The sequence below is a fragment of the Lagenorhynchus albirostris genome, chromosome 4 (assembly GCF_949774975.1).
Source record: "Lagenorhynchus albirostris chromosome 4, mLagAlb1.1, whole genome shotgun sequence".
NCBI lineage: Eukaryota > Metazoa > Chordata > Mammalia > Artiodactyla > Delphinidae > Lagenorhynchus > Lagenorhynchus albirostris.
Window position 1 is genome coordinate 144,780,289 of NC_083098.1, and position 17,917 is coordinate 144,798,205.

At 47.3% G+C, this 17,917-nt stretch overlaps 1 protein-coding gene across 1 annotated transcript in view; it reads right to left on the bottom strand.

The window, feature by feature from the left end:
- Window positions 1-17,917, bottom strand: part of AFAP1 (actin filament associated protein 1) — a 149,162-nt gene that overhangs the window by 20,691 nt on the left and 110,554 nt on the right. Inside the window, exons 10-11 of the mRNA XM_060148769.1 lie at window positions 11,556-11,767; window positions 6,588-6,733 (exon numbers count right to left, since the gene is read on the bottom strand). Of these exons, the coding sequence (XP_060004752.1) occupies window positions 6,588-6,733; window positions 11,556-11,767 (358 nt within the window). The remainder of the gene's footprint in view (window positions 1-6,587; window positions 6,734-11,555; window positions 11,768-17,917) is intronic.

Below are 17,917 nucleotides of genomic sequence, written 5' to 3' on the forward strand. Positions count from 1 at the left end.
GTTCTCAGTGTTGGTTCAGCGTCACCATCCACCTTCCCCTCTGCCCTGCATGGCCCTGAACTTCTGGGAGCCTCTGACAGTGGCCACCTCCGTCCCTCGTGTCACGGCTCTGCTCAAAGCCCCGGCGGCTCCGAGAACAATCCAGGGCTGCATGGCCTGTGAGGCTCCGAGTGCCATGTCCGCTGCCTTCACCCCAGGCTCCTGGCAGCTCTCGCTCGCTGGCCAAGGGCACCCCCTCTGCCCACAGCGCTTCTCTGAGACCCCTCCTCCTTTCAGTCTCGGTGGGAACTTCCCGATCACCCCAGCCTCCCACCTCTGCGTCCCTGTCCTGTCCCCTGCTCCTTCCTACCACTAATCACCACCTAACACGTTGCACGATCGTGTGTCTACCGTCTGCTTTCCTCACTGGAACACGAGCTTCAGGAGGATATGGCCTTTGCCAGTTCTGTTCATCCGGCACACAAAAGGTGCCTGGCAAGTACGAGCTGCACGAATGAATGAACACAGGAAGGAAGGAAGGAAGGAAGGTGTGAATGGTTTGCTCGTGGTGTTGTAAGCGAAAACCCTCAATGCCTAGGGAAGAAACAACCCAGATAACATGTTTCTCCTAATTGGGAAAACTAAGACAGCCTGAAATGAAAAAAATAGTTTTCTGGGTTTTTTTCCAATTTTGCTTCTTCTTGGGATCTTACATTTCTATGGTAACTAGATGAATAAAAGAGAGCAAATGAGAAAGAGTGAAGGCAGTTAAGAGGGGAGGTGAGAACTGCCTCTCTGACAAGAGGTCTTGCAACAAAACTACACTGGGATTTCTGGTTCTGAAGAGAATGAGAGGAAGGGGCTGTGAAGGGTCAGCCCCCAGGCTCAAGCTGCAGTTTCCACTCACCCAGCCCTGGCTGCAGGAAGGCGGCTCAGGTGTCCCTCTGCTGGGACAACACGGCACGCACGGCGAGTCCCACCCTGGACACGGTATTCTCTTTAATTTACAAAATAACTCTTCCTGCTTTTTCCTGATACAAAAATGTATATCATTATTCTATACTTAAAATATATCAGGGCTTCCCTGGTGGCGCAGTGGTTGACAGTCCGCCTGCTGATGCAGGGGACGCGGGTTCATGCCCCGGTCCGGGAAGATTCTACATCCCGCAGAGCGGCTGGGCCCGTGAGCCGTGGCCGCTGAGCCTGCGCGTCCAGAGCCTGTGCTCCGCAACGGGAGAGGCCACAGCAGTGAGAGGCCCGCGTACCGCAAAAAAAAAAAAAAATATATATATATATATATATATATATATATATATATATCAACATATATTTAGGAAAAGAAAATGTACAGAAAAGAAAGAACAAAAGATTCTCCTTGTTTTTAGATACATATTTGAAGTTTTCTGGTTTAAACATCCCGTTTGAGGGTATTTCGGGGGTGAGGGTTTGGTCATGTGAGAGGCAGGACATGGGATGACCACGCCCTCCCCATGCCTGTGGTCCCAGGACGCTCCACTGCCCGTGAGCACTGATACCTGGATCTGTTCCACGTCCTGGCAGACGGACCCCCTGCCCAGGGACTGTCTCCTGCCTGGTCTGTGTCTCTGGTTTCTGGCGCCCAGCCTGGCACCCACACTGGGACACAGATGCCAGGAAGGAGCATGGACCATGAAGGGGCAGGACAGATGCTCACTCACTTGGAACAGACACCAGCAGGATGCTTCTGACCCACGGAACATAAGGGGAGGTCACAGACACACAGGATGTCCTGTCCCAGCTGGAAGAGGCCTCGGCCACCAGCTAGGCTGCCCCTCATCTCACAGAGAGGGACCTGGGCCCCCAGACCAAGTCTCTGGGCCCGAAACAGCGAGTGGATCCAAGACCGAGTAAGAGGCCCCTCACCTTCTGGCCTGGCACTCTTCCTAAAATACGATCGTTAGACAAATAGGAAAGTGGAAATCAGATAAGAGACCATATGCCACTTGTTAAACCAAAAACGTAAGACAGAAGAAGGAAAAAAAAAAGTATAGGTAAAATATACATAACAGCAGTGTCACCATCTTAACGTTTCTTTAAATATTTTATTCATTTATGTATTTATTTATTCATTTGGCTGCCCCGGGTCTTCGTTGCGGCACGTGGGATCTAGCTCCCCGACCAGGGATCGAACCCCAGCGCCCCACATTGGGAGCGCGGAGTCTTAACCACTGGGCCACCAGGGAGGTCCCTACCATCTTAACCACTTTTAAGTGTACAGGTCTGGGGCACTAAGTACACTCACGCGCTGTACAGCCATCACTACCACCCACCTCCAAAACCTGTCATCTTCCCAAAAGCTGAAGCGCTGTCTCCCCACCGCCGGCGCTGGTACCCGGCACCCAGCACCCCGCTTCCTGCCTCTGGGGATTCACCCACTCTGGTACCTCACCTAAGTGGATCACCCAGTATGCGTCCTCTGGTGTCTGGCTTATTTCACTTAGCGTTAATACCGTCAAGGTTCAGTCATGTTTTCGGGAAACAGATTTTAGAATAAAACCTCCCAGGGATTCAGATGAGAGGGTGACTCAAGGTGAAAGTTTCCTGTCAGTCTGCCTGCTCCCCGCTCTGTGTCCACACTGATCTACCGCTTTTATCACCATCAATGTTGTCACAGCTTTCTTATGAGGCTCCAACCCAGCATGACTTGAAAAGAGTTCCAGAAGAAACTTTCAGAATATTTGCCCTGTATCGTATCATCTATATACATCTCATTTAAAAACAGGCCGCAGGAAAGCATGTTTCAAATGTTTACCGTTATTAACACTCTTAAATAGACCACTTTTTCTGGGAGACTTTACATTACTATTATTTCTTTTACTGTCCTCTTCCCAAAATATACCATTGACCTTTCTCCCTCAGACGTAATCCAATGTACAAAAATTTCCCCTAATAACCCTGAGAAGATTCATTAACTGGCTGACAATTTACATAAAGGCAAAAATTAATTCAACCTCAGATTATTTAACACACTGGCAAGCTACCATATTTTATAGTTTGAACACTGTTTCCTTGTTAAATCTCTTTTCTCAATTTTTACAGAAGGTTTGGCAGAAAACTAATAAATAAAAATAAACTTTATTGCTAAGTGACATCTCCTATAAAGGTTTTTCCTATAAAGGTTTTAATGGGGTAGCAAAGACTCCTGCAGCCACAAGCTCATTACATGCATACTTTTAATAAATCAGTTTTCAGAATTGCAATCTACATTCCTTTCTCGAAAATGTGACCTTCCCACATTTGGTTTAGATGAATATTCCACACTCATTTGTGCTACAGGGGAAATATTTTTAGTCAGGGTTTCTCTTAGATGTGGTCATCAGTTTGCTTATTATCGCTGAAGTTACACGCGGACTTAGCAGAGGCTTTCTGGAAACTAATAAGGTTCAAAATAGTATGGTTCACAACCATAAGCTCCTTTCTTTTATGTCACTCTAGATGGGTAGATTTTGCAAAAGTGGACTTAAGGATATTACGTTTCTTAAAAAGCTACTTTAAATGTGCTTTATTTACTGCACGATTAGGAGGTTCACTGTAATTTACCTACACCTTGCTGATTAGATAGAAGGTTATTATGGAAAAAATAACGAGGATGAACAGTCAGCACTTGACTATGTCACCCTGGTTTTCACACAAAAGAACAGAAGCGAGAATAAGCAGTTTGTACTTCAGAAGTCCTCCAGCATTACTGGAGATTTTCCAGTAAAGTCGTACAAGATTAATTCATTTTGTCAAGGCTATTTACCTTAATTGGGTGTAACATGGTGGCTTGATTCCTAATATGGACAAACGTTACCTTCATTTTACTCAGCCCCAGAATGTCCCAGGCAATCATTAAATAAACATTCATTCTACAACCCCATTCAAGATACAAAGGAAGAACGCTCCAATCTCCCATAAACACCACTTGGGTGGAAAAACTAGATGGCGCTGTTCTTATTAACCAGGCAAATGACAGCGTAAACATTTGAGTTTATCTTCTTCCTACTCAAAGGGTAGGAAGTCGATAGAACGCTTATCATCACCTGCTGATTATGTAACTCCATCACCTGCTCTGTTTCAATCTGCCTCTCCTCAGCCCCAATCCAGACTCTCTAAAGATGAAGGAAACAGAAGGGGGAATCAAGGGACCAGAGCTATGGCAGCTGGAAGTTTCAGACATCATGTCGCCTAAACTCTCTGTTTTCTACACAAGGAAGCTGGAACACTAACAGCTTAGGAATGACTTGCCCAGACTTTCCATTTTAGTAACTACTGCAGCAGGACCAGAACCCGATTTCCTTCCTCCAGCCCAGGGCGTCCCCTCGCAATCCCACGGGCACCGCTTTATACCAAGGATCAGCAAACTCCTGCCGGGCATGGCCACGTCTGCTGGTTTCAGGACTGTCCGGCTGCTTTTGCCCGGCCGTGCGGAGCTGAACGTGGCGACAGAGAGGGGTCGTCACGGTGGAGAACATGTGGTCTGCAAAGCTGAAAATGTTCACCATCTTGCCCTTCACAGAAAAGTATGACCAACCCCTACTTTAGACAGTGGACAGCATGAAATAGGAACCAGCCACTTCTTAATTTCACAGATCCATTCCTACACATCGGCAATCCTCAAGTGTTTTTAGTCTTCACATCCTTCGAAGTTACTGAAGACTCCCAAAGAGCTTTGTTCTATGTGGGTGTTTGCTAGCAGTGTTGACTGTATTGAAATTGAAACTCAGAAATTTATTCATTTAAAAATAATGGGAATAAATCCACCACATGTAAACATATTTCTATAAAAATTAACTATATTTTCCAAAATAAAAGAAAATGAGTGAGAGAAGTGGTAGTTATACCTGTTTGTAAATCTATTCAACGTTTGGCTTAAGAGAAGACGGCTGGATTCTCACACGTGCTTCAACATTCACCTGGTTGCAACAAGTCGTTTTGGTTGAAGCCTATGAAGAAAATCTAGCCTCCCGCAGATACCCAGTTGTAAAAGTGAGGTGTATTTTCCTAGCTTTTCCAGGTCATGGTAGATATTCTTTGATGCTACACCAAAGCTCGAGAAGTAGTAATTTCTTAATGATTAATTTCCATGTAGAATCTTCACTATACTGTGTCAAAAAAACCACACTCAATATCACCACCAATCTTATCAGAAAAGTCTGAGTACTGGGAAGCTGTCAGCTCACAGTGGCAGATACAAATCTCCCCAAATTCTCATTTCTGAGGGCAAGCTCAACTCCACTGCAGGCAACAAACACTGCCAACCGTTTTCCTCGAGGGGAGAGGCTCACTTGGTTCATTTCTGAAAAAGTGTCTGCAAATACTTACGTCTGAATAACCACAGTTCACCTGTTAATTGTTCTTTCAAGTAAAAGTGAAAAAATGGTGGTGGGGTTAGGGAGCGGCTAGTTGAGTTAGCAACTCAGTCTTACAAGAGCGTCTCCTCGAGACAACATGACAGTTCAGTCAATGTAAGTGCTTTGTGTGTCCTGCCCACTACGTAAATGTTAAAAAGACACGTACTCGAGAGAGTTCATAAAAATATCTACTATCTGGCCCTTCACAGAAAAAGTAATAATTGTACTGCTTCATCACAGACATCTTTTTGTTTTTTTTTTTCCTTCTGGCTGCGCTGCATGGCTTGCAGGATCTTAGTTTCCTGGCCAGGGATCAAACCCGTACCCCCTGCAGTGAAAGCGTGGAGTCTTGACCACTGGACCGCCAGGGAAGTCCCCATCACGGACATCTTAAGTGAACACAGCATATCCTTTTACTACAAGCGAGTGGCAATGGTCACAGCACAGTGTGGAGTGACCACTGATGGTCCTAAGGCACCTGCCAATCTATCCCCCACCACCGCCCCGCTGTTGCTTTTGCACCATCGACGCAAATGTCACTACAGCGAAGAAGAAAAATAATTTCTTAGCATTATTATGAGAATAGTTTTGACCTTTGGGACTGCCCGAAAGGGTCTTGAATACCCCCAGGGGTCTGTGGACCATACTTTGAGGGCTGCTGCTATAATTTTCTTTGCCATCATTATGTTAAGGAAATATTCATAGTTTAAAAGGACGTTTTTGTACATAACAGCACTTTAAAAACAATCACATTTAAGTTTTAAAAGTATATGACTGATGGCTTTGAAAACTCAGTCGTCACTACAGCAATATGTCGAATTATTTATGCCTTATAGAACTGTTCCCCTAATACAGGGGTCAGCAAACTACAGCCCATGGGTCAAATCTGGCCCACTGCCTGTGTTTGCAAATAAAGTTTTATTGGCACATGTCCATTCATTTACGTGTGTGACTGAGTAGTTTTAACAGGGAACATTTGGTCCACAAAGCCAGGAATATTACTATCTTGCCTTTTGCAGAAAAAGTTTCCCAACCCCTGTTCTAACAGAAAACACAGATGGTTGAAATGACAAACATTTCAGCAAAATTTGGGTTAATATTATACAAAAAGGAGAGTCTTCAGCTGTTTTTTTTTCCCCCCTTGAAGGCTACACACTTACATAAAAGGAAAAGAAAATTAGGGAAAAAATAAAGTTGTTTAATTTCAGTGCCGCTTCGCACGGCGGTGGATCTTACCAGAAGGTTTGCTTGGCCGTCTGAATGACATTGGCCGACATCTCCACGTCTATGTAATCATAGTGCAGGGCCCCAGGGTCTGTGGAGGACCCCGTCTCAGCCAGCAAAATCCCAATCCACCTGCCCATGTCTTCAGAAGAAGATGCCTGTTGAGGTGAAGGGGGGGGAAAGTGCATTTTACTTAAGTAACAGTAAAGAGTTTTAACATTTTCATTAAAATGTCAAAAAAGAGACAACATAACAGGAAAGGCGGTGGAACACGAAGCACCTGAGGATGTAGACAAGGAGGCAGCCGCTGCCTGAGCCACGGGATTGACACCGCGTCCGCCCCAAGCCTTAACGCGGAAGCTGCGTCACGGTTATTCCCAAGGAAATAAACACCCGAGGTCCTAAGATGCCTCCCAATTATTGGGGGAAGGCACTAGGGTGGAAGACATGGAAATTCATGGAATTATTTAAATCTCAGCTAAAAGAGGCCGTTTAGAAAGGCTCCTTAATTTGGCAACAAAATCTGGGAAGCAGAAAGGGCCCCTCTAACCATAGCCGCTTAACCTGGAAACCACACCAGGCCACGGCCCCTGTAGGTCACCAACTCTGGTGACCAGTAGCCCTTGCTGTGGTCTCCTGAATGGGCCTGGAAGGGCAATTTTATTTCCCTGATTAGATGGTACAGAATATTACCCTACTTTCACTTTCATATTAGTTGTGTTTATATAGGTGTAATGTTTATAATCGTTGGGCTGCTTTGTGCATGTCATTCTTTAAGATGTTTGAAATGTTCCCCGGATTTCATCTGCCTAATTTGCAAGTCTGAAATATATCTTTAAGATTGGGTTCATTAAAATTTTAAGCCGTCCTTCTTATGTGATTTAGAAAATCACTTACATTACATTCATAATGGCATTTCAAATGTCTAAATACTATTGGCTAATCAACTGTGTAAGTCATATTTAAAGTTTAGGGGAAACTGAGCTATCAAATGTGTGAGTTAACTGAATGTCAAAGAAAAAATAAATATTGAGCTTTTTGCAAAAATTACAAATTTTTTATATAAAGAAAGATCTGTAAGTTTAGCTTCAAGACTTAAAGAAAACTGGGTTTCCTCATTATAACCTTGATGAGTTAGTTGAACACTGATCAGAATACAAGTAATCATATATACCCCATGGCAGGCTCTCCGGAGGAAGAGCCATTGACAAGGAAGGAGTTGTTTTTTGTGTGCTGACAGAATTGGCTACTGATACTGTACAAGCAACAGTATCATATGCGGCCATGGACAAAGTGAATGGATTCCAATTACACGCCTTACAGAGAGTAAGAATGTAATCAATGTTTGCTAACTTGAAATGAATTGATTTGAGTGCTTGGATAATAAAAAAATCACAAATATGTTCTCTTCACTGGTCTTTTGTCCTCCTCCAAACGAAATCTATGTCAAGAATGTATCTACGACTGAATCTATATCCGTGTATCTATAACTATTTCATTTAAGCATTTTTAAAAGTATGTTAACATAATATCTAAGACGTGGTTGATACTATTACACTGTTAACTATTTTCTTCATTGTTTAAGAAATTTCCTCGTAGGCTTTTAAAAAATAATAACTCTGTGGCCTTGGACTAAAATTAGAAGTATTAGTTACGATCTTGTGGCTTTTAGTATATAAATGGGTATACATGCAGGTATACACATGTATATATGCACATACATGTGTGTAATATGTATAACACAGAAACATGCCTGAATATACATATGTACAAACATACACATACACACAATTTCCTATGACTACTGAAAAGGCCAGGCGCAACGACACCCCAGTAACTCTGAGCACACCTTCTACCCAGATCCTGGTTTCTAAACACCATTACCCACTAGGAGTTGTCCACTAAGAGCTCTTCGGATCACGGCTGATTCCAAGAGGCCTGGGGCAGAGACGAGTACAAGATGAGCCTGGAACATCTTGTTGTATCATAACATGAGGAAAGAGCTCAAAGAAAGAAGGGGACCGTGGACTGTGGTGTCTTTATTACAGGGACATAGCAAAGGCCACATGGCTCGAAGGGCTTTCTGCTGACCAACTCTGTTCATTTGACCAGGGTAAATCATGACAATAAAGGATTATAAACACTGATTAAAACAATAATCTATGAACCCCTGCTGATATACATATATATATATAAATGAATGAATAATTAATTGAGAGAAAGGGAAATGTTCCTTATAGTAGATACTAACTAATAAGCGTAGAAGGAATAATGGAATTAGAAAGTCCCCATTTAGCAGCTGTCATTTTAATAACTGTATCAGGCAAGAGTCATTCACGGATGCTAAGAATTAGTGGGTGAAATTGTGAGTGAGAGGATATTGAAAGAGTCTCAAAGAATCTTCCCGCATGAAGCTTATTAAAGACAAACGGGAAACACAGTAACTTTGCAGTGGGGAAGCCATGCAGACATCCCACCTGAGAGACCAAAGTTAACATCACCAGTCGTGGGACAAACTGACGGGCGTGCCTGCTTAAGTGATGCAGTACCAAACACACCACTGCTTCCACGTGCCCCTGCCAAGCACGCCCGCCCCAGATTCGAATTTCAAGGAAATGGCAGATATGCCCAAACTGAGGGACCGCCTACACAATAGTGGTCTGTACCCGTCCCAAGTATCAATGTCATGAAACCAGACAGAGAAAGCCAAAGAGACTGCAGCTGAATGCAACACACCACCTGGGGTTTCCTTCCGCTGACAAGGGACATCATGGGGATAACTGGGAAAATCTGATTAAAATCTGTAAGTCAGGTAATTGTATGGCATGAGTGTGAATTTCCTGATTTTGATAATTATACAGTGGTTTTAGTAAAGAAATACCCTCATTTTGAGCAACTTCACACTGAAGTGTTTAGGGATAAAGGGGCAACACGTCTGTAAAAGGTTCTGAAAAAATTTACACAGAGACAGAGAGAGAGAAAGAGAGAGAGGGAGAGAGAGGGGAAGAGGCCATGCAAGAGATATCAAACATGGTAAAATGTTAGTATTTGGGGAATATGGGTGAAGGGTACATGGAATTATTTGTACTAGTTTCACAACTTTTCTGTAATTCTGAAATGATCTCAAAAGTTAAGACAAAATGGTCTTAGAAAAAGTACAGAACACAACTTTACTGGTCGGATCACTGCATTTCCTAACTGATTCAGGCAAACTCTTTGCTTATGTTGGAACACTGAGTGTGGTTACGTGTGTGTGTGTGCGCGCGCGCGCGTGTGTATCCGTGTTTGATTCAATAACTGGAATAGGGAAAAGGCAATGAAACGCAACCCCCATTTTTGGGGGACGTGAGGCTGCACCTACAGGAATGGGAGCAAAGACAGGACAGGGCCCTTCTCACCCAGCTGCTCCCCTGCCCCTGCCCTCCCCACGGGGGCTCCTGTCACCACCCGGTGTCCAGGCCAACGTCTCACGTTTCACCCCGAATCCAGCGTGTGCCAACCCACAGCGTGTGCCTTCCTGTCCTCGCAGCCTCTCTCAGATCTGCTGCCAGAGCTCTCACGTGACACCTGAGTTGTTTGCATCAAGAGTACAGTTTCCTCATTTACGTTTTTGGCTTTTTTCCACTCTCATCCACCCTACAGCTTTCAGCCCTCATAAATGCTTACAAAGCACACCGACTCTAGCCCAATGCTCTGTTTTACAGACAAATAAAGAAGCCGAGAGAGAAAAACAGACTGGGTTGTGATCAAAGTCTGCAACAGAACTAGGACTGGGGCCCAGATATCCTGATCCCAGCCAGGCCTGGCCTCCCGTCTGGGAAGTCAGCCACCAGGGCAGGCTCGGCCCTTCGACCTGTTATCTCAAACCATCCAAGCCATCGGGCAAGGAGCCCTGTGTGAGAAAGAACTACGTTGTTAATCTCTTTTTGTCCCCACCAAAAAAAAGCAGTCTCTGAAACTAACTCCTATCTCCTACCAAGACCTTCTAGGTTGGCTAACGGGGCCCCTTTGATCTTGGTCACGAGCCCACGCCCTTTCCCTCACTGGTCAGTGACACTGCAGTCATTTAGATTAGACTCTGCATCTGATTAATTCAGAACACACATCAGCCATGCCACCAAACCCAAAATATCCTCATTTCTATCAACTGTATAGCATAACTATACTTACACGTACTCCAGAAATTCTACACTCTGATATTTGTGTATGCGTGGATACACATATGTATGCGTGTGTGTCTTTGTATCTTAATCATGATAATGCTAGGTGAAAAAAAAAAGACAAAGGAAAAAAGGTCTGAATTAATATTGGGTAGAAATAAATTAATAACAGATGATAAATAAAAATTTTAAATTTCAAAAATGAAAGTTTTAAGTGTGTAGCTAAGAAATTAGTTTGAATTGCCTTTGTTTGCTTTCGTGAATAAGGAGGTCTGAAAAGGCAACCAAACGATAAAATGCATGCAAAGCCAAGGGTTCTTAAAAACCAAAGGTGTTCTTCTTGTTCTTTTGTCATCTGGCTCTCTGGCCACTGTCGATAGGCAACTGGTAATCAAAAAACACCTGCTCCGTCGGTGAAGAAGCCCAGAACATTCCAAAGGACAGCTTGAAGGAAACGCCACCAATTCAGAGGCAGACCACGGTTAGGGGAGAAGTTTTACTGGAAATTTTAAAACAAGTCGTTTTGTGGCCACTTTTAGAAAGCAGTCTACTGCCTGGAATTGTGTACTGAACTTCCACGCAAACACGAACAGAGAGGATATCAGACAAGGAGGTGACCCGGCAGGCAGTCTACCGTGGACACTGTGCAGAGAACTGGCTGTGCCGTCCACACAGCTGGGGCCCCTCGGAGGAGAAAAGCAGGACACGTGGGACAGGACAGAACCAAAGCTGCCATCAGCCGGCTGTGAGGACCTGACGGGGCGTCCAGGCCGGACCCTAGAAGGCAAACCACCGCGAGCGAATGCCCTGTGGCTCCCACCTCCAACACGGCCACCTCCTGGCCATTGCGAAGTAGCCGGAACGTCAGGGGGTGTTTGGAGTCCAGCCCCGGGATGACCTCGCAGCCACGGAGCGGGATGGAGACGATGTGGGTCTTCAGGTCGGCCCTGTCCTTGTGGAGGATGAGCTTGTTCTCCTTGACGCGGCACCAGCGCTCACGCCAGCGGCTGTTGGAGAGCACGTTCAGGTAGCCTGCAACGAGAGCAGGCCCGTCAGCCTCCCCAGGAAGGATGCGCCCCAGGAGGCCACGAAGACGGAACGAACCCCGCACACAGCACGTCTGCAAGTGCAGGCTCCTGGGAGCAACAAGAGCCACCACTGCGAGATGACTGACCTCCATCAGCTCTGGGGGCTGAGACAGGACAGACCACCCAGGAGCCCGAGTGCACTGTGTGATGCGTGCTGAGGACCACGTAGGGAACCCGGAGCTTGCCCGGTGTACGAGAGGTCACTGAGCCGTCAGTGGCTGGCAGGAGAGAGGCTATGAGGACACACTGCCGTCCTCAAATAGCTGAAGGGACCTCACCCAGGAAAGGGTTCGGGTTCATTCCGAGTAGCTGCAAATGACACCACCAGGGCAAAAGTGACAAGACAGGCAGATTTGGGCTTAACATGAGGAATAAGACTACCTGAAAATGAAAGCTTTCCACAAAACAGGCAGCCCTGGGAGGGGATGAGTTCCCCACCACTGGAAGTATTCCAGCAAATGACGGCAAATCCTCAGGATGAGATTCCTGCCCGGAGGCCAGAGATGCCCTTCCTCAGTGCCCTCTGACTGGAGGATGCTGTCTGACTGCTGAAGTCTAAAGGCCTGAGTCTGATGCATGTGGAGTTTGTCATCCATGTTTCTGAGGTTGCACTACATCCTCAGTGCATTACAGATGGAATGTGATGGAATTACAAGAAGAGCTGTCCTCTTTTTTTTTTTTTTTTTTTTGCGGTACGCGGGCCTCTCAGTGCTGTGGCCTCTCCCATTGTGGAGCACAGGCTCCGGACGCGCAGGCTCAGCGGCCATGGCTCACGGGCCCGGCCGCTCCGCGGCACGTGGGATCTTCCCGGACCGGGGCACGAACCCGTGTCCCCTGCATCGGCAGGCGGACTCTCAACCACTGCACCACCAGGGAAGCCCTGCCCTCATTTTTAAAAAAAGGAAATCACCTCAAATACAAGAAACTGATCATTTTCACCTGTCACAAACATACAGTGCATTTTTCTGGAAATAACAAGGCAGGACAAACAGATTTCACGGGGGGACTTCTGACCAGTCCATAATGCTAGGAAGACGGAGGAAGTGAGTGAACAGCATATAGAGTCCAGGTCAACAAGGAAGAAGTGAAACAAGGATTCCTTAAGTCATTCGGCTGCTCTTTCGAGTCACACACACACATACACACACACGTGTGCACACACGTGCAGCTCAATAACTAAATAAATAAAATCCTTTCTGACCCCGATTTTTTAAATGTCTTTTTCCAAAAGGGATCTGGACGACGCCTTTTGCTTCTTTTCTGTCCTACACCTTACACACTTTATTAGCAATGGATAAATGCTATAAAGGCGAAAACCAAACGAAAACAAAACCCCAAATAGGGGTGTTAGAGGTTCCAGAATGATGCTATTTTGTGTATAGACGTTACTATACATAACAGCTCAATGAATTCACCAGGAAAATGCTTATAATACTTAAATGTACGTTCAGGGCTTCCCTGGTGGCGCAGTGGTTGAGAGTCCGCCTGCCGATGCGGGGGACACGGGTTCAGGCCCCGGTCTGGGAAGATCCCACATGCCGCGGAGCGGCTGGGCCCGTGAGCCATGGCCGCTGAGCCTGCGCGTCCGGAGCCTGTGCTCCGCAACGGGAGAGGCCGCAACGGTGAGAGGTCTGCATACCGCAAAAAAAAAAAAAAAAAAAAAGTACGTTCAGTTGAATATAAATCAGTTCTACCAATATATCCTAAAGGGTACCTGGGACTAAAACTTCCGTTTGGGGCACAAGTTGCCATATTTGTAAAATTACAGAGAAAATGGAGAAGTGAGCCCATGAGCTCAAGTGCCTGGGACCTGAAGTTCCTTGCGCTTTGCACAATTAGGAGGGACTGGAGGGAGGCGAAGAGAGGCTGGAGAAGCAGAGTTCAGAAAAAAAAGGAGGTTCACACCCTGATCTCCTTCCTTCTTGTTCACGGCTACGCAGCGAAGACCGACCTGAAGCCCTTTGGACAGTTAAAGATGGAAGAGAAAGAGCTGCTGTTTTCATTCTGGGAAATACTATTTGGAAATGACATAGTTCTGATCCACTTATTCTTTTTTTTAAAGCTCTACTTAAAACATATAGTCAAATGTAATATCTGAACATCTGAGTAACAGCTATTAGAACTATTTAATACCTCCGTCTATAAGTCATTAATCACGCTGAAGGCCACATCTTTGGATTTTTTGGAAGTAGCTGGCAACTGCATCCATCGTAAATATGTTCTGAGCACGAATGGACACACGTGGTCTATGGACAGTATGATGGCGTACAACTAAGAAGAAACAAATGGAAGCATGGATGGCTTTCAACGAACTTAGTCGATTGGGCACACAAGGTCGACAGGCGAGTGAACAGTTTGTAGAAGGAAGCACTAAGGCCCAGGGCACTGATGGACGTGACCACTGGGGCTGGCAGAGTGGAGGCTTACGTGTGCTCCGGAGTGGAGGCTTAGGTGTGCTCTGGGGCGGGTCCTCACCTGGGCCTTAAGGGGCTGGGGGATCCCTTCAGGCCTGGAGAAGCGGGGAGCGTGGTGAACTAAGACTTGAGACGTCTAGTGACCTGGTCACAGAAAACCTCGGAAGCTACTGTAGGGGCCCGTCCTTGTTGCAGAAGATGGCGGGGGTCACAGTGGGGAAGGAGATGCCAAAATGTTTATTGAGGAATTTAAGCACACCTGCCTCCTCAGTAACAGTGAGGGGATTCCTCTAAACTTCCACAGGACTTCTGGCCCTTAGAATTCACCACGTGGGTGCACCTGTCCCCAGCGCAGGGGGGCCGCAGCTTCTGAGTGCGGCTCGGCCAGCCACGCGAATGACGCATCTCCTGAAGAGGGGAAGGTGCTCATCAGGTTTTCTTCCCTGACCAAGTCACCAAATGCCATGGGCTTCTTGACATGTGAGTCACAAAAGGAATGATTACATTGGACAGATCCACACTTTAGTCAGAGCATGACTTCAAAGGAAATTACCATATTTTAACGCCTTCCTCATAATGAGTTACAGTTGCCCAAAAGGGAAAAGCAAAACGAGAATCACAGTGGGTAACAGGCCTGTTTCTGTAAAGAGCAAACGCCGCGGAAACAAGCCCACACCTGGCATTTGGCCTCCCCCCGCAGGCTCCCCGCCTTCTCCAAAGAGGTGGCCGAAATTCCTACTTTCTGGGTAGGGACCCCGGATGAGGGAGAGACCACGCAGGGACATGGCAGGCAGCTCACCGAAGTACCCGGGCGTCAGAGGGCAGGGCCCATATCCCCTAATATTTTTTCTCCCCGCCACGACACGGCTAGGCTGTGATGGGATCCCAGCCGACACAGGACCCCGTCAGCCCCAAGACGATCAGCTTGAGCAGACACCCACCACCAGGTGGCACCAAAGAGCAGCCGGGCCCCTTCGCAGGCTCGCCTGGGTCAGGTCAGCGCCCTGCTAATAAGGCGATTCCAATATCATTTGATGTTTTGTTTGTCTGTTCCCACCTATCATGTTATGGTGAGATGTTACGGTATCGTAACCATCTGGGAATTTCGGTTTGATGTTCTGAGGTTACCTTTGCTCCGAATTCTAAAGAAAGAACTCTAAGGCCTCTTGCAAAAGCTTGGTGACAAGTGCGTAGGAGGTTTCATGAGGACGGCCTGAGGCTGACCAAACACACACAACCACAGGAGGAGGGGACAGATGTGAACGGTCCCGCGGTCAGCTGCGTGGGGACCTGACGCCTCTGGTCCAGCAGCTGCAGACGAGCAGACAGGGCTGCCTGGCCGAAGGGAGGCCCGCGTCCACTGACTTCTTCTCTAGGACGGGAAGGGCAGCGTCTCCTGTGCTCTGGTCACACTTTTGTGAGGACTTTCACTGAATTGCTCGTCTCATCTTAGCCAGCCTCAGACTGTGATCGGCTGAGAGGAAAGGGGCTGCTGAGAGCTGATCCCCACCCTGCGACGCCGAAACCCTCCCTTCCACCAGAGGCATGCGCCCTCCAGCGGGCACCCAAAGAACCCGAGACACCCTTGACGTCAAGAACGCGTCCCTCCCCCTTGATTAAATGTCACCTGAACTTCTGTCGGGTGGATTACGACAGAAAGTGAGAGGCATATAACTTCCCTGCACATCCACCAAAAATCCTACTGCTGAAAACGTCACAAAGTCACTGACCATTAGAGCCAGAAGGGGCCCCAGAGATAACCAGAAGGTCCTTCCAACTAGCCCAGATTACCCTGCCTCGGGAAGCCCTCCATCCTAGCAACTGGGGACCACTCCTTTCACTCAGCTTCTGTATTTCTATGATCGATATTTTCAATGCCACTCATCCGGCATTGCCCTCATGGCGGCTTGACTATGTCTGGTACGCTTAGGTTTTTTTCAGGTGAACAAATGAATGATAATAGCGACCATTTACTGAGCATAAATTACTAAGTAGGCAATGAGCTTAATGTTTCATGATTTTATCCTCAATTCTAAGGAAAAGAAAGTAGTTTAAGTATAAGCCTATTTCATAGGTGGGGAACCTGAGGCTCAGAGAAGTGTGTGCGACTTGCTTAAGTTAATTCATTCAATTAACAAGTGTTTACTGAGCTGCTATTATCCACCAGGCTGTGTGCTCGGTGCTGGGAACACAACTGGTGGGTGAATTCGACCTACATCTTAATCCAGTAATGGGAGGAACAAGAAATTGGAAAATTCAGTGAGACAAGATTGTTAGAGGCCCTGAACTGACTGAGCACAGGATGATACGATTAGTCCAAGGTTTCAAAACTCCCACGGGGTAGCCTGCAGGGATCCAGAGGAGAAGAAGGTGGACAGTCGCGAGGCTTGCGGACGAGTCCAAACAACAGACAGAAACGGGCTGGGGAAGACAGAAAAACGTGAAAGGCATCTCCTGATGCTCTTATACAGTGACGATACTTCCGGAACGCCTGAGCACTGGAGATGGGAAAATAAAGGACCCATCTTTGCTCAGCGGTTTGTGTGCAAGTCTCCAATCACCCTGTGAAAGTGGCTGTTTGTGGGGTGGACCCGGCTGGTGCTAAGCGCAGCACGCGCTGGCTGAGGGCCCGAGGGAGGGGTGAGAGCCAGGCAGGACAGGCGGAGCGGGGGGCTGGTGTGGGCGCCTCTTCCCACCCCGCCTGCGGGAAACCTGCAGAGAGCCCTCTCCTACCTGCCGGCATTTCTCCTGCACACCCAGAGCCCCAGCTGGCCGGGCTGCATCTCCCAGAAGGGCTGGGATTTGGACTGAGCTCCCAGTTGCCCTAGGGACGCTCTCGTCTGTGCCCCGTCCGCGTGGCACTCTGGGAAGGATGGGGTCCTTGGGCCTTCATCCAGCTACTTTTCCTGCCTGAGACTTTGCAGCTGTCCTAACATAACTGAAGACAGTCATTCTCCCCCTCGATTTCTCCACAGACTTCTTCCCCGTCCCCCGGCCCAGCAAAGAACTAGATGACAAATTTTAAAACCTTGTGCACAGAGGATGTTCTCTTAGTGGAGGCGAAAGACGTCCACGGAGAGCCTGGCAGAAACCCTCAGGTGATGATGCGGGGCTGCAGCTCCACCAGGCCTGCTCTCTGAGCAATTCCACTGTGCCCTTAGGCCAAGTGCCCACACAGCTGTTCATTAGGAGTCACGAGGGTGGCGAGCCCTGGGGGACGGGAGGGGGACGGGGGAGACCTGTGCTTCAGGACAGCGACAGGGTTGGCCGGCGGGCCTGGCCCTGTCCCCAGCTGGCCGTGTGACTCAGGGCAAGTCCCACGACCTTCCCGAGTTCTCGGTGTCCTCATTGTAAAATGAGGGGTCTGGACCACAGTTGCTAAGTTGCCTTCCATATGAATGTTTAATTGTTTTTCATGAAAGAACCTCTATTTCCTTTGCTGATCTGGGGCAGTTTTAAGAAAAAAAACCCCAAAAAACTAAAAAAGGAGTTCCCTTTTTGTTGGCTAATTCCCTCTTTCCATTTCTAACCCCTGACTCCCATCTCCTCTCCAGGGCTAATGCCAGCGGGAAACAACCGCAGATCACCCAGTGCTGTGTGCCGCTCCAGCCAGGGCAGAGGGCCACAGGCCCCGGCATTCACAGCCCCCCTGCAGCTGCCCTCCCGCCAGGGCTCTGTCC